At 41.7% G+C, this 16,665-nt stretch overlaps 1 protein-coding gene across 1 annotated transcript in view; it reads right to left on the bottom strand.

Annotated features, from left to right (window-relative positions):
* The window catches only part of LOC124556299 (secreted frizzled-related protein 1-like), a 416,152-nt gene that overhangs the window by 71,611 nt on the left and 327,876 nt on the right, over positions 1–16,665 (bottom strand). The window contains exon 3 of the mRNA XM_047130274.1: positions 5,844–6,085. Coding sequence (XP_046986230.1) covers positions 5,844–6,085 — 242 coding nt within the window. The remainder of the gene's footprint in view (positions 1–5,843; positions 6,086–16,665) is intronic.

Consider the following 16,665-nt stretch of genomic DNA (forward strand, 5'->3'; position numbering starts at 1 on the left):
GCTGTGGGTCCCCAAAGCAAGAAAATTTTAAAAAGAATTGTTTAAAATGCGTTCACTTTGTCTACTCTGAAATCAGGGGGTAATTTCAAGAGGTGACTAAAATGTTTACAGGCGGTGGTGCCATTTGTAAAGAGGTGCAATCATGTCAGTATTGTTGTAGAAGGTGGGAAAATATGTAAAAAATTAGTGTGTGGTGGAAAGCTAGCAGATGATTAAACGCAAGCAACTGTATTTAAATCAACACAAGTAGATGTGAATCAACTGTACTGTCACTGTTATCACACGAATACCCGTTCCACAGAATGGACATGTGAATCTTAGCAATGTATGTGGAGGGGAGAGGGGTGGGGGAAGGTGGGAAAAGAGGACAAAAGACGTCAAACAACGGAAAAATTGGGAAGAGCAGGTGGAGAGACGTATAGCTGTGTTTCTAAGAAAGTAATTTGCGATATATTCACATGTGAGGTCCAGTAACACACAAAATGTACAAAGAAGAGATGAGCTCTTATGAGTGGAAATGAAAATTGCAAGAAATGCGTCCTACCTTAAATGAAGAAATACTTACAGAACTGCGAGGAAACTGTAAGATGATACTGTCTTCCTCCACATACCTGTCGCACAGTAAACTAGATAGACAGGGTACCTACAGAGGAGCACGGGTAGTCATTTCTCACAGGCACCGTCTGTGATGGTGATGGTGGTTAGTGTTTAACGTCCCGTCGACAACGAGGTCATTAGAGACGGAGTGCAAGCTCGGGTTAGGGAAGGAGTGGGAAGGAAATCGGCCGTGCCCTTTCAAAGGAACCATCCCGGCATTTGCCTGAAACGATTTAGGGAAATCACGGAAAACCTAAATCAGGATGGCCGGAGACGGGATTGAACCGTCGTCCTCCCGAATGCGAGTCTAGTGTGCTAACCACTGCGCCACCTCGCTCGGTAGGCACCGTCTGTGAATGGATCGTTGTAGATGATGGGTTTCTTCAAACGTACAAGGACCTGTCAGATCCTGCGATCCACAGATTTCGACGCGCTTCAGTATGCTAGTTCGATTCCTTTCTAAAGTAACCCATGTCAAAGGGTTTAGGACACTATGTTCCTTTTCCGAAAAAACTGAGGTCAAAGGTCGTGTGCCCGCAGCCTTTTATTCGTTTTTTGATACGTTCCTCTTAGTTCGGTTAACTATGGAATGTATGTATCACAGACATCCACTAGGAACTAGCCTTTACAATTTTAAATGACATGTCATTTGAAACCTCTGTTTAAGCTTTGGAGCTTTTATTAATTCTATTTCTGATTCTGTCCGTTTGCGTTAAGTCTTGGCTCCGCACAGCCGCAGTTTCTTAGATGCGTTTTTGGTGTGCTTGCTGTGCCTGCGACTTTTTTATCTTTTGACATACTGCTGCCAAATAACTTTGTTGTACTGCATATTTCACAGACACTTATTTCTCAGCCGACTTCTATAATTTAAATTGATATTTACCTTTGGATCCATGTTAAAACTCTAGCTCTTTCTTAAAGTGCATTTTAACCCTTTAAGACCTTATTTTTTTCTGGACAGAGGAAAATTTTTCTTTATGTGGTGATATGTTAATGATTCAAGAAGCAAGATTTGTACACAAAAATATGTACTCGTTTTCAAAACATATGTTGCACACTTGACTTCATTTTAGGGACTAAAATAACTAGTTTCTAAATATTCTCTATTGAAATGAACAATAAAATTATCATTCAATAATCACCATGCAAAATAACAGTATTCAAGTATGCGGTGGGATATAGTGAACCAAGCCACATTCGTGTATTCTGGTGGTCAGGAGTTGCTGCGTACTGCTGCATTGACTTGCAGCACTAGTGGTGTTCAACAGTTGGCAGCACTAGCGCCTGATGAAAAGGTTGAACATTCACAAATATATACCTCAGATTTCTATTGGGAAAATATATTTCTGTTGCAGTTAATACACGGTAAAAGCTAATGTACATAATTGTAGCCAGAGGCTCTGAAAGGGTTAATGTATCCGATTTAGTTTTACGTAGAAAGTCTAGAATCACATTGTGCCTTTGTATCACGCCATCGCAAACTGCCTCCTCCAGTGACATCTAGTGCTCACGCTGTCTCAGCTGTAGTTGTAAACACAGTATGCCAGCAGCTAGCTGACATAACGGGTTATGAGTGTTTACCATTTTATCATGATTTTACTTTATCTGACATTACTATTTCTGGCTACGTATTTTATTTGCTTATTCTGTTAACTTCATGGAGACAGCTGGGTATGTCTCTAACCTTCCATACTATGTACGAGTATATTACGATACTGGTTATAATAGTTAACAGCCTAAGATTATGCGCTTTTTTCATAAATATGCACATTTGCTCTTCTTAGATCAATCGGAAGATGATGATAATGGTTGAAACCTGTAACTGAATGAACAAACGTTTGCGATCAGAGACTGTTGTGGTATTTACAAAAAAACAATGAAGAATGTAGTGATCTTTGACTGCCCTGCTTGTTCCCCTTAATTATTACCCACAGAGCCTGTTTGAAATGCGATGGGAAAATGTATACTCTCATACCATACTCCAACCAGGAACCTTCATGACCTGACATAGCATGTGCCTGTCACACCTCATACTGATGTTGATTATAGGCATCAGTTCAGAATGGATGGAAGTTAAATAATTTAATATTTCTTACATAATGAACACCCGTACAAACATTAATAAATATGGGACTGCCGCTTCATGGTGTAACACTTTCCATATATGTCAGCGTATACTATCTAATCAAAAGTATGCGGACATCCCTATGCAATGCAAAATTGACCACTCGATATCATGAGAGGCGGATCCACCAGTATAAAAGGATGCAGAGAGAATGGTGCCGTCAGTAGAGAAGCAGTAACAGCAAAATGGGAAGGTCAGAAGAGCTCAGTCACTTCGAACGTGGACTAGTCATTGGATGCCGCCAGAATAATAAATCCAGCAGGGACATTTCAACTCTGCTAAAGTTCTCAAGCTGGCAGTAGGTGTTGTGATTGTGAAATGGAAATGCGAAGGTACACCCACAGGTAAACCAAGACCAGACAGACTTCGTGTGCAGAAGGACAGGGACCATCGAGCATCGTGGAGGATGATTGTAAAAAATCACATGAAATCAGCGGAAGGAATCAATCCTGACTTACAAAGGGCTACCAGCATAATGACTGTGCGTAGGGAATTAAAAAGAGTGGGGTACAATGCTCAAGCAACTCCTCATAAGCCACATATTTCTGTAGTCAACGCTAGCGGCACTTTCATCAAGCGTTAGTGTCACCACTGAAGCAAGGAGGAGGTGGTATTACGGTATGAAGGATTTTTCCGTGGTTAGGGTGTGATCCCCTTCTTTTGCTTAATAAAATGCTAAATGCTGAAGGGTATGAATATATTTTGCACAGCCTTGCCGCAGTGGATACACCGGTTCCCGTGAGATCACCGAAGTTTAGCGCTGTCGGGCGAGGTCGGCACTTGGATGGGTGACCATCCTGGCCGCCATGCGCTGTTGCCATTTTTCGGGGTGCACTCAGCCTCGTGATGCCAATTGCGGAGCTACTCGACCGAATAGTAGCGACTTCGGTCAAGAATACCATCATAACGACCGGAAGAGCAGTGTGCTGACCCCACGCCCCTCCTATCGGCATCCTCCTCTGAGGATGACACGGCGGTCGGATGGTCCCGGTAGGCCACTCGTGGCCTGACGATGGAGTGCTTTTTTAAGTGCTTTAAGCACTTTGTACTGAGTAGAGTTGAGGAACAGTTCGGAGGTGAAGACTGTATTAGCATGACAATGCACCCTACCTTAAAGCAGCTATTGTGAGGCTATGGCGAACAGTAAATTCTTCAAACGGACTGGCCTATCCAAAATCCCGACCTGAACCCAATACAACAACTCTGGGATGAGTTCCATCCAGTCACTCACTGACCAATCTGGCCTGGCAACGGAAGACAGCAAAACAAAAGTTGAAATTTTAAATTTAGCATTTGAGAAATCTTTCACGCAGGAGGATCGTACAAACATACCGCCGTTTGAGTCTCGCACAGATTCCCGTATGGAGGACATAGTGATAGACATCCCTGGGGTTGTGAAGCAGCTGAATGGGTTGAAAATAAATAAATCGCCAGGTCCTGACGGGATTCCAATTCGGTTTTACAGAGAGTACTCTACTGCATTGGCTCCTTACTTAGCTAGCATTTATCGCGAATTTCGTGCCCAAAGTAAAGTCCCGAGCGACTGGAAAAAAGCACAGGTGACGCCTGTATATAAGAAGGGTAGAAGGACGTATCCTCAGAATTACAGACCAATATCCTTATCATCGGTTTGTTGCAGGATTCTCGAACATATTCTCAGTTCGAATATAATGAATTTCCTTGAGACAGAAAAGTTGCTGCCCATGCATCAGCACGGCTTTAGAAAGAATCGCAACTCGCGAAACGCAACTCGCCATTTTTTCACATGATATCTTGCGAACCATGGATGAAGGGTGTCAGACGGATGCCATATTCCTTGACTTCCGGAAAGCGTTTGACTCGGTGCCCCACTGCAGACCCCTAACTAAGATACGAGCATATGGGATTGCTTCCCAAGTATGTGAGTGGCTCGAATACTTCTTAAGTAATAGAACCCAGTACGTTCTCCTCGATGGTGAGTGTTCATCGGAGGTGAGGGTATCATCTGGAGTGCCCCAGGGAAGTGTGGTAGGTCCGCTGTTGTTTTCTATCTACATAAATGATCTTTTGGATAGAGTGGATAGCAATATGCGGCTGTTTGCTGATGATGCTGTGGTGTACGAGAAGGTGTCGTCGTTGAGTGACTGTAGGAGGGTACAAGATGACTTTGACAGGATTTGTAATTGGTGTAAAGAATGGCAGCTAACTCTAAATATAGATAAATGTAAATTAATGCAGATGAATAGGAAAAAGAATCCCGTAATGTTTGAATACTCCATTAGTAGTGTAGCGCTTGACACAGTCACGTCGATTAAATATTTGGGCGTAACATTGCAGAGCGATATGAAGTGGGACAAGCATGTAACGGCAGTTGTGGGGAAGGCGGTTAGTCGTCTTCGGTTCATTGGTAGAATTTTGGGAAGATGTGGTTCATCTGTAAAGGAGACCGCTTATAAAACACTAATACGACCTATTCTTGAGTACTGCTCGAGCGTTTGGGATCCCTATCAGGTCGTATTGAGGGATGACATAGAAGCAATGCAGAGGCGGACTGGTAGGTTTGATCATCACGCGAGTGTTACGGAAATACTTCAGGAACTCGGGTGGGAGTCTCCAGAGGAAAGGAGGCGTTCTTTTCGTGAATCGCTACTGAGGAAATTTAGAGAAGCGGGATTTGAGGCTGACTGCAGTACAAATTTACTGCCGCCAACTTACATTTCGCGGAAAGACCACAAAGATAAGATAAGAGATATTAGGGCTCGTACTGAGGCATATAGGCAGTCATTTTTCCCTCGTTCTGTTTGGGAGTGGAACAGGGAGAGAAGGTGCTAGTTCTGGTACGAGGTACCCTCCGCCACGCACCGTATGGTGGATTGCGGAGTATGTATGTAGATGTAGATGTAGATGTAGATGTAGAACGTCGACTTTGCTCCATCCGCTAGCGTCCAACATGACTACCTTCTCCCGTTTCAGCTCTTGAAGAAGAATGAGCTACCATTCGTCCACAAACATTCAGGCATCTCATTGAAATTGTTCCCAGCAGAGTTCAAGCTGTCATAGTGGCCAAGGTTGGGATGACCACTGATAGGTGTCTAGATACATTTGCCAGATAGTGTATGTCTGAGTAAGCCGTAGGACTCACCCTGGAGCGCTTCTCCCAGGGCATGATGAAGGAGGGCACGAGCTTCTTGTCGCGGCTGTGGCCCATGATGAGGAAGGCGTCGCGCGTGTTGCGCGCCTTCTCCTCGCAGCACGACTCTGCCGCCTGCAGCAGGAGCACGGGCCGCCGCAGCTGCTTGCTCAGCTCGTTCGGGCCCTTCAGGATCTTGGCCTTCTTGCATATCAGCTTAGTCTTGCGTAGCCTCCGAATCTTCGTCCGCACAGCTGTAAGAAAGAAAACGAAGTAGAGCATACCAGAATCAAAACTTGAAAGCATAGAATCAGCGCCAGATGTAACATTCTGAAAGCACTATGAGGTAAAAATGGGAATGCAAAACCACAAGTTCTTAGAAGCACAGTATGGGTTCTGCGCTACTGTGTTGCACAATATGCATCTCCAGCGTGCTATAGGTCAGCTTGTGCCAAGACGGTGAACCCTATCTCGAACGAAGATTGTAGGATAACCACCAGATGCCTAAATCCTACCCCTGTTGGGAAAATATACCGTGTTGCTGGCATTGCACCGTCAGGTGTTCTCCAAGAAGTCACTGCTGATTGGGAACGACCTAAGACTGAGAACGTTGAAGCCCATTCCTTGTCTGGCCATCGACAGTCTCATCCTAAGCTGAAATCAAGGGAAAGTTTCCTTTGGAAGTACCTCTATATAAGGCAACATCTTTATTGTGGAACTGCATATAGCCGCATGAACATCTTCTGGCTGGTTATAAGGAGGACTGAGGTGCTTCAGGGTACTTTAACTGAATGAGAAAACGATCTGGTAGGCCTAAGGTGTTGGTTAGGATATGAGCCTTCACATTAGAGGACAGAAAGTGAAAATTTGGCCAAGAACAGTCAGCCATGTGTGCCAATGCAGTCTCTGTCCAGTTTCGTGCTAAAACCAAGATTTATTGCTTGTCAGTGACAAAGCCATAGGTGCAGCTCATGTTTGGAAAAATGGTATCTGAATGTAGATTTTGTCAATTCCTTTGTCTTACTGAATTTCAATTTTTTTTTTTGGTAATCTACCACACACAAGATTCTCACATTCTCTCACTTTTTATGCACAAACTATCAGTCCTATAGAAAAAAATGAACAGGATCTTTTTTTGGGAAATTTAATGCAGTTAAATTTTGTACTGGGATGCGTCTTTGCTAGAGGCTGTTGTTCTAGAATTATTCAAGAAAAGTGTACAAAAGTGACCTCCAAGCCCGTTTTTCTTGAATAACTCGAAAACCATGGCCTCCAGCGAAAACGTACGTATCCGAGTAGAAAATTTAATGCGTAATTGCCTCAAAAAAGTCCTGTTCATTTTTTTCTGTGGGGCTAATAGTATGCGTGTAGAAAGTGAGATAGTACGAAAATCTTGTGCCTGATTTTTGAAGGCGTTGCGGGTTGCATAAAACCCACCGGTAGGAGCACCTGAATCACCCTGTATACAATTCTTAAATGTATATATTTGTCAAGCTTATGATTATGATCTTTTTTGTTTGTAGGTACAGGTCTTAGTCTTGGTTGACATTAAAATAGCCGTGCCACAGAATCACAACGCGCTGCTAGAGGAGAAAATACATAATAGCGCAACCCATTTATGAAGTGGAGTATCGTGCGGTAGTTCGTTTTCTGCGTTTGAAGGGGAACCATTCAACAACGATCCATTGCAGGTGTACAGCAACAATCCACCATCACGTGGCGCAGTAGTTACTGCCGCAATCGCTTCTAACGTAGTCAAACAAGTCTGAATGACGAAGAACAAGGTGTCATACTAACTTTCTGTGAATAGCTGGTAATCGCCGGGGAAGTTGTGGTCCTGGTGCTCAAATACTGGCAAAGGGCTCTGAGCACTATGCGACTTAACTTCTGAAGTCATCAGTCGCCTAGAACTTAGAACTAATTAAACCTAACTAACCTAAGGACATCACACACATCCATGCCCGAGGCAGGATTCGAACCTGCGACCGTAGCGGTCGCTCAGTTCCAGACTGTAGCGCCTAGAACCACACTGCCACTCCGGTCGGCTCAAATACTGGCATATCACATTTCAGACGATAGTGGAAAAAGTGAGTATCAGTCATGTATTAGTTTTCAACATCTTGCGCAACATTTTGAACATGACAGAAGTCGCTGCACGCTGGGCCAGCGTCTGTTCACACCCATTGAAAAAGCCGGTCAAACAAAGGCAGCAGAGTAAATACTGCACTTGAGTCACGCCAAGCCAGATGGCTCTCTTAACCGCCAAATCACCAACGACAAGCATCATGCGTATATGCATGTATGTGCGTACGTATGTATGTGTTTATGCACCACTATAACGCCGTGAAAAAGGAACAAAGCAAGTAATGGAAACTAGGGGATTCACCACAGCCGATAAGGACGAAATGGAAACTTATGCAATCACCACTGTCGATAAGGGCGAAGACCCAACCATCACTGGAGAAGGTGATGCTGAGTTCTTTTTGGGACTGACATGGTGTGGTGCTAACAGATTACGCTCGTAAGTGGCAAACTATTACAGAACCATCTTCAATAAAATTCTTCAAGGTATCAGACCGCATCGTCATAATTTTAAAATGCGCCAACGTTTCGGCCAGCGTTGCAGCTAGCCTTCATCAGGGCCTTACGTTAACTGCTAAATGAACGCACTTGAATTCCTTAAATAGCTGCACGAGAAAACCGTGTCGTTACTTGATTGGCTGTACTAGGAGGAGGAGGAGGGGTGAAAGGTATGCTTTATTGGTGTTTCCTTTATTATCTGTCATTGGCTGAAATAGCTGTTTTCTATTGGTCTTTGTATTAATCCACCCCATTGGAGGAGACGGACGAATAGCGGACAGGTGATGGCTGTGACGTCACACTGTTTCCATGCTGTCCAGAAGCCTTGTACATATGGCAACACAGCAATGCTCTGTGCCTCCTTCTCCTCTTCCCTATTAGTCTTCTCCCTTGTCGACATGGTGCTGTCTATCATCTGCTTCCCATATCCATTAGTTCCGAAGATGGACCTGAGGTGTTCAATAGGGAAGAGGAGAAGGAGGCACAGAGCATTGCTGTGTTGCCATATGTACAAGGGGTCACCGAACGTATTGGCAAAATTCTACGAAAAGCCGACATCAAACCAATTTTCCGAAGCAGAAACAAAATATCAGACATGCTCGGTTCTACCAAGGATGCAGTTGACAAACTACACACAGCTGGCGTGTATGAAACAGGTTGTGCGTGTGGATTAGTTTACATAGGTGAGACGGGACGTCCGATCAGCACTAGGCTCTCGGAACATGAAAGATATATCCGCCTGAAACAACACACTAAGTCAGCAGTGGCGGAACACCGAGAAGAGTGCGGGAAACCAATATTTTTCCAAGAAGCCCGCGTCCTGGCGAAACAGCCTCTCACTTTCAAAAGAAAGATTAGAGAGGCGATAGAAATAGCCAAAAGACCCGCCAACATGAATAGAGAGGACGGGTACAAGCTTCCGAGGTCTTGGCTGCCAGCAATAGCAGGGCTACGGAGCGGCGGCAGAGCCGTGGCGGCCCATGCGGACACGCGGAGAGCCACAGTAGTGGTCGCGAGCACACAAAGCAATGGCACGCCGCAGCCGGCTTCTGGACAGCATGGAAACAGTGTGACGTCACAGCCATCACCTGTTCGCTATTTGTCCGTCTCCTCCAATGGGGTGGATTAATATAAAGACCAATAGAAAACAGCTATTTCAGCCAATGACAGATAATAAAGGAAACACCAATAAAGCATACCTTTCACCCCTCCTCCTCCTCCTAGTACAGCCAATCAAGTAACGACACGGTTTTCTCGTGCAGCTATTTAAGGAATTCAAGTGCGTTCATTTAGCAGTTAACGTAAGGCCCTGATGAAGGCTAGCTGCAACGCTGGCCGAAACGTTGGCGCATTTTAAAATTATGACGATGCGGTCTGATACCCTGAAGAATTTTATTGAAGAAGACAACGGCCGCGGAAGCCTACGCTGACATATTACAGAACCATACAGTCGAAGTCGCCTGACGTCTTTACAGGACGGTATCAAGATGAATCGTCATGGAAAACTGTCCAAGGGGATATTTTTGCTCCACGACAAGGCTCCAGCTGATTATACAGAGGACATAGTCACATATGCTACTTCTTTGGACTATCGAATTAGGTCTCACCCTTCTCCTTTTTCTTGTATTCTGCTGACATGGCAACAGTGATTTTCGTCAGATGACGAAACTATTCCACAATGAAGGCAAAGTGATTTTCGATGTGGAACGGTTCTTGAACAGCTAAAAACACAGATTTCTACAACCAAGATCCTCGCCACTTCATAAATCATTGGGAAAAAACGTGTCACATTGAAAAGTAAATATGTGTAGAAAGACAAGCCCCATCACCAAGGTCCATGGTCACTGCATGTTTATCCGAGGTGATAATTAAAATTTTATGACTGTCTATTGTATTTTGTAATTGGACATCAAGAAACGAAGAGCAGGAAACCGAGAGAATACGATGGTGATAATGCATCCTAGGTACAGCAGAAAGTTAAACGTAATAATACAATCCAGGACATGACTTCTTTAACAAACGAGGGAGAACGATAAATCTTACATTGGGATTAATTTATTGTCAAGCTATATCTTCAGATGCAAGGACTAGCAGGAAGTGTCTTGATATGCTATCAACAGAAATTCTGTCGTGTTAAAATAGTTTCTTTTTGAGTCACCTTTTATGTGACCACACTTGTGTTGAACATCTTTCTAGTGACGGGCAATGTTGGAAAGCGAAAATGGGTGGAAGTCAAAGGAGACCACATTCGCGGGACCATGTTACAAAATTTAGCACACCATATCACTCAATTTTCCTTTTGAAAAGGACGTTTGTAGGTAACGGCGTTGTCCTGAATAAATATTTCTTTTCTTTTGCAAATCCTGGCTTCTGACCGCTATATAAAGTCGTGTAGATAAATGTATTGCACATATCAAGTTTACACAAAATTCAGGTTCTCGCGCAACTGACGCCAACAAAACAAAAACAAAATTTACTTGATGTAAACGTCATCTTTATGCCAGTCAGTCTGAAGCGTACTGTACATGTTAGGTATACTTTTTGAAAGAACATGAACTGTAGAAACTTCGGAGACCCTTTTATGGTTGTGCCTACAGTTTGGAACCAAGCGCTGCGGTCTTTTCTCGTCCCTTATTTACATTCAACGAAACATCGAAGGGCACGAATTTGTCCCGCATTTGAAAGGTTCAGAAGGCAGAAAATTTGTGCTCTTTATTGTACTTGAGCAGCAGAATAGAAAGGGGTGCATCTTCAGTCATAATCTTGGGGAACGTGAGCATGAACGTTTTTAGTGACAGCTAGTCGCAAATGTAGGTCACATACTTCTAACAAGAGAAGCGCCGCCCAAGAAATGGATAATGAAGGCCTATGAAGCGCGCTGCAGACTCGCAAATCAGTCAGCCGAGCAGTCATCTGGGGATAGCAACCACTGAGCTGTTGACCGTCAATGGATACAGACTCGTAGTAATGAACATTCGCACGATGAGAGAATACCACACAACTCTGCCTTTGCTCTCATGGCTTGCTAAGAGTTATCTAATGCGTTGACGAGTCTGAGTCCACTTCTAGCATCATACCGCCAAAACTGGGAAAATACTGCTAGTAAAGTGTCATTCGCCTTTTGTTGGCTTTAACAGCCCTCATGTCGATGGACTGTTCATCCAGATAACAGGAAACGAAAAACGTATTCTGCGATCAGACCCTGAAGAATACGCGATGTCGACCGGCCGCCATGTCATCATCTGCCATGTGGCGTCATGGGGATACATTATGGATGCGCGTGGGGTCAGCGCACCGCTCTCCTGGCTGTTGCCGACGCTTAGACTTTGGAGCCGCTACATCTCAATCAGGTAACTCCTCAGTTGGCATCACAATTCTGAGTGCACCCCAGTCCAGTCCTCTCACGAAGTAATAATTCTTGGCAATACCGGGAATCGAACCTGAGTCCTCCTCAAGGCAACTATCTACACTGATCGCCCAGCTAGGAAGGCGGACCTAGGTAGAAGACCGACATGAAAATCATCCTTCTGTCATTCCAGCATAATTAAATGTACTATTATTGTAATTATTGGAAGTTTAAGAATTAATAAAGCATGTACAAATTTTCGAACACACTGATCGACAATACAATCATTAACTGTCTCGTGTTGCCTGGTGTCTTGGAAAAAAGCTATGGTCCATTTAACGTTTTCATGACTTTATTGTGGGCCATACCACTCGAACAGGGAAAACCTATGTGAAGTTAGTTCATCCTCTTTCTGTATACGGTATAAGGCTATCATGTTAAAAAGCTTCACTGTCATATAATAGATAATTATTATCTTTATTTAAATATTCAGTTAGTTAATTGGCTAGTTTCATCATTTGTACGATTAATCGTAGTGATGGGGAACGAGTAATTGTACGTTCAAATTACACATTCGCGTGTAAATATGGTTACATGCTGATCGTCTACAATCTTTGTTTTAGTACTCTTGTGAGTTTATAATTCCTATGGATCACCTTTGACACATTACAAAACTAGAAATTCTTCTACGGAATAGGAGTTGTCAAGGGAAAACTTTTTCAGTTTGTTTTCGGGTTTAGCTTCGGTGTCTTTGGGTAAGTAATAAAAAATTTTCGAGACATCATTGTGCATCCCATTTTGAGCAAAAGACAACAAACTTTGAGAGGGAATAAATATACTGTGCAGCCGTAGGTAGAATGTCTAGTTCCTTAAACAGATGTCTACAAGATGATCATCGGTGAGCACCACATATTATTCTTACAGTACCATTTTGAACGATAAAGCCTTTATTTCTTGAAGACGTCCTACGCCAGAACATTATTTTATAGGACATTACTGAATGACAATGCGCAAAATATGTCATCTTATTGCTTTGCCTCTCTCCTAGATTTATAGTGATTCGAAGTGCAAATGTGGCTGAAGTAAGTTGTTTCAGAAATTGGGAAATGTGTTTCTTCCAGTTTAAATTCTTATCAACACGCACACATAGAATTTTTTAAGTTTCCGCCCTAGTTACACCATGTGTTACACCTAACATTGCTGTAGTACCTCTAGATGTGCAGAACTGAATATGCGCCTTTTTGAAATTGACAATGAGACAATTCGCAGAAAATCAGTCAATAACACTTTAAAGAACATTATTCACTACTTCTTCTGTTGCTGTATGAATGTTTGGATTGATTTCATTACTAGTACCATACTCAACAAGAGCTAATTCTGCTTGTTGTATGTTAGACGGAATGTCGTTTACATACGACAAATGTGAGAAACAGCAGTGGACCTAAAATTGACCCTCGGAGAACCCATAAGTGATTTCCCTCCAGTCACAAGAATTTCTCCTGCTTATATTGACTGAATTAATGCCTTAGATGGGTCACAATGTAGGTTTAGACAATATTTCTCCTAATATAGCCACCCTATACAGCTTTCCTCTATAACATAATCCATGTAGTATCTGAATTGAATTTAGAGTTTACTTAACATTTGCACCTGACAACACCGTAATTATGACGAATAATTTTCTGATTTGTTCGATAGCAGATACAGTAAACACATTTACTCGCATTGATATCTGTGACTGAATCCAAAATACATATCTGGTTCTCTGTTTTATGTACACGCCAGACAAGAGCACACAGTTAATCAGCTTTGCGAAGGACTAATTAAATTGATTCATGATTCGTATGAAATGGTCTGCATAGGTCACAATGCATCGTTGTAATTACATCACATTTTAGAGTGATTACACTATAACAGGCCTCGCTGGCTGTTAAACTACCTTGGTACAAGCAATCGAAAGCGAGAAAAAAAGTCATATTCAAATGAATATTGAGTTAGAGACATTAAAACATTAGTTACTTCAAGAGCAATCATCCATTTCAATTTTAATTCTAGAAACAATTTTTATACAGATAACGCATGAGAATAGCATGCATCAGCAAATTATTTTGACAATTCTAAATTTTAGGAGGAAAGAGTTATTTTTAACTCTAAGCGTCACCCATGATGTCTTATTCTTGCAAACCCAGTTCAAAGAAATAATTGTAAACAGTGACTCGTTACTCTAGAAACTAGCATTATTTGAGGGATGCCATTTGAAACTGTGATTTATTTATTTATTCATGAATCTGGCCTTCAACCAAAAAATGTTGCTTAAATAATTATGTAATTAGTGCTGTTTGTACATGGGATCATATCAAACTGAATGTAGAGGCTGCCGAGTTCACGTATGAAACAGGTGTGTGTCACTAATCACTGTATGCTAGAAATTGTTTTAGTTTGACAGCATGTTAGTAATGATGTGCAAGCAGGAGTGATAGCTATTTTTTTAAATATAAATATATAATATTTTAGCTGTATTTCTTGCAGTTTATGAGTTGCCATCACATCACACCAGTAATTCTGAAATACTGAACATATGAACCTACAGTCCTGGACAACATAAACGAACACGAAGATGTAACCAGGGTGACGTACCGAATCGGCCGTACATTGCGCAAACATGGCATAAATACTGTGTGCAAATCGACGAAGAAGATTTGAGAGTGTCTCCGATCGGTAGATGACCAAAGGGCCCCACTCGCAATGTCGGGCGTGTACTAAATACCGTGTATATGTGGAAAGTCGAGGTTGGAATAACTGGATTTTCCATCAACATCATGATCATTGACTTTAAACGGTGCTGTAGGCTGGGACAGGAGGAGAAATCGGCCGTGGCCGTGCACGCGCTGTTTGAGAACTACTAGAGAATGAATTCGTCGAATCCTTCAGGGAAACAATTTAAATTCGTAAGAATGACAATAGCGTAAACAGTTTAAATTTGTAAGAATGACAGCAGCTTTAACAAGAAACCTTCAATATAAACGGATCCTGGATTCTTGTGCTGTAGCGAACAACCGTTGTAGGTAACAAGGGGAGAACCAGAGCAGTAATGACGTGACGGTCGCTAGATCAACTCCAGTCCGGTACAACCAATGGCGGGTGAATCTTTTACAATGCCAGTCACCCGTGCTGGCTAAACTTCAGAAAAATCACTAAACAAACGTCAGTCGAAGATCTCGAAAGGAAATCCAACACGCAACACGTCATCAGTTAAGCATTTCCTACTTAACATTGTTGTCATGTTCTATCAAGCACCGACGGAAAATTCTGTTAGTTATAACTATTTACAATTATTGCGCAGATGCACATTCCAGCACTTGCGGCTTCCACTAGCCTTATGTGCCTAAAAAGTCTTATAAGTGGCGAGTCCAGTATAGCGATATGATTGAGACTACACTCAGTCAGATGTGAATGTCAGTGCCTCATCTTCTTCTTGAAAAGGGTGATTACTGATGTTCTGATTCACAACTGTATTACTAATACGGAATAATACAAGTTTCTGAAGCTTTTTCAAAAGGCAAAAAATGATGCTTAGGGTTAAATAATTTAGGCATGGGGCTTTATAATAATGGAATTTGGGGTGAGTGTCTGAATATGTACAGTGCAACATACTGATGAAGAAATGTTATGTAAAAGTTTGAAAAATGATTAAATGCGGCATTATAGCAGGTAACACATAAAAAAATCGGAGATAATTAAAGGTATTCTAAGCAGAAAGATAAAGAGAAAGATGTTAAAACTGAACAAATAAATAAATAACTTTGGGATAGAATAAGTAACAAAAAAGATGAAGATTAAACGGTTTGTGGCATACAATGAATGATTGTCACAATAAGAGAATTATAATTACGAACACAGAGATATTGAGAGAAAATATGTCAGGCCAATACAAAGAGAAAAGTATGTTAAATACCTGTAAAAGTAAGAGAGAAGTAAGCTACATAGTTAAAAAGGAATTTAGAGCTTCATTTGGAATTAAGAATGCTTGAAGTATTTAACCAAACATAAAGCGGCAGCAGCAGTATCATAGATATAATGTTATACTGATGTACCTGGGAAAGAAATTGCAGCTTTGAAGCGAATTTCAGGATCTAACAGGAATTAATGATCCGCCAGTAAACAAATAAAGAAAGCAAGATGTTGTTTCAATTTTGGGCAGTGTAACAAAACTGGATAAACTCCAGAGTACACCACAGTCAGATATGCATCGTATACGTAACTATATTGAACGTAAATTAGCAAATAAAATTTACATAGGCTTTTTTAATGTCTTTGTTATCTCTACATACTGTCGAACAACGAGAAAATTCGACACTTACATGAGCGTAAACCTGAAACCTGTTAGAACGAAATAAAATGCACAGCAGTGTTTCAGGCATAGCTATTTATCCATTCAGTAGTAAAAAATGGCATAGTTTATGATTATGAAAGGCTACTGGATAGAGCGAAACGACGTGGCATATGCCATCTAGTAAAAATAGTGCAAGAAAGAGATGAAATGTGTGTATTCCGTTGTGCTCTAACATAAATTACATTCTTTTTATCAGTAAGCGAATGGCTACCAACATTATACTCTCTTTAAGAAAAACACCTTTTTTATCATATTGCCTAGCTATAACACTTAATTAGAAGTAAACTGGTAAACGACAAAAAAAAACCGCTTCTAACTTTTATCTTTTCTTGTACTTCAAAGCACTTCTAAGCACTTAGTCATGAAGATACTCCCTAAAAACCGATTCTGTTTTAACACAGCAAATAACTGACAGACGAGAGCTACTGTTTTGTAATTACAGTACTAAAGTTCAAGAAATAAAAAGTATAGGTTCTGGTATTTGATGATGTGCCAACTAAATGGCTGTCCAATAT

Source organism: Schistocerca americana, chromosome X (genome assembly GCF_021461395.2).
Source record: "Schistocerca americana isolate TAMUIC-IGC-003095 chromosome X, iqSchAmer2.1, whole genome shotgun sequence".
In the NCBI taxonomy this organism is placed as follows: domain Eukaryota; kingdom Metazoa; phylum Arthropoda; class Insecta; order Orthoptera; family Acrididae; genus Schistocerca; species Schistocerca americana.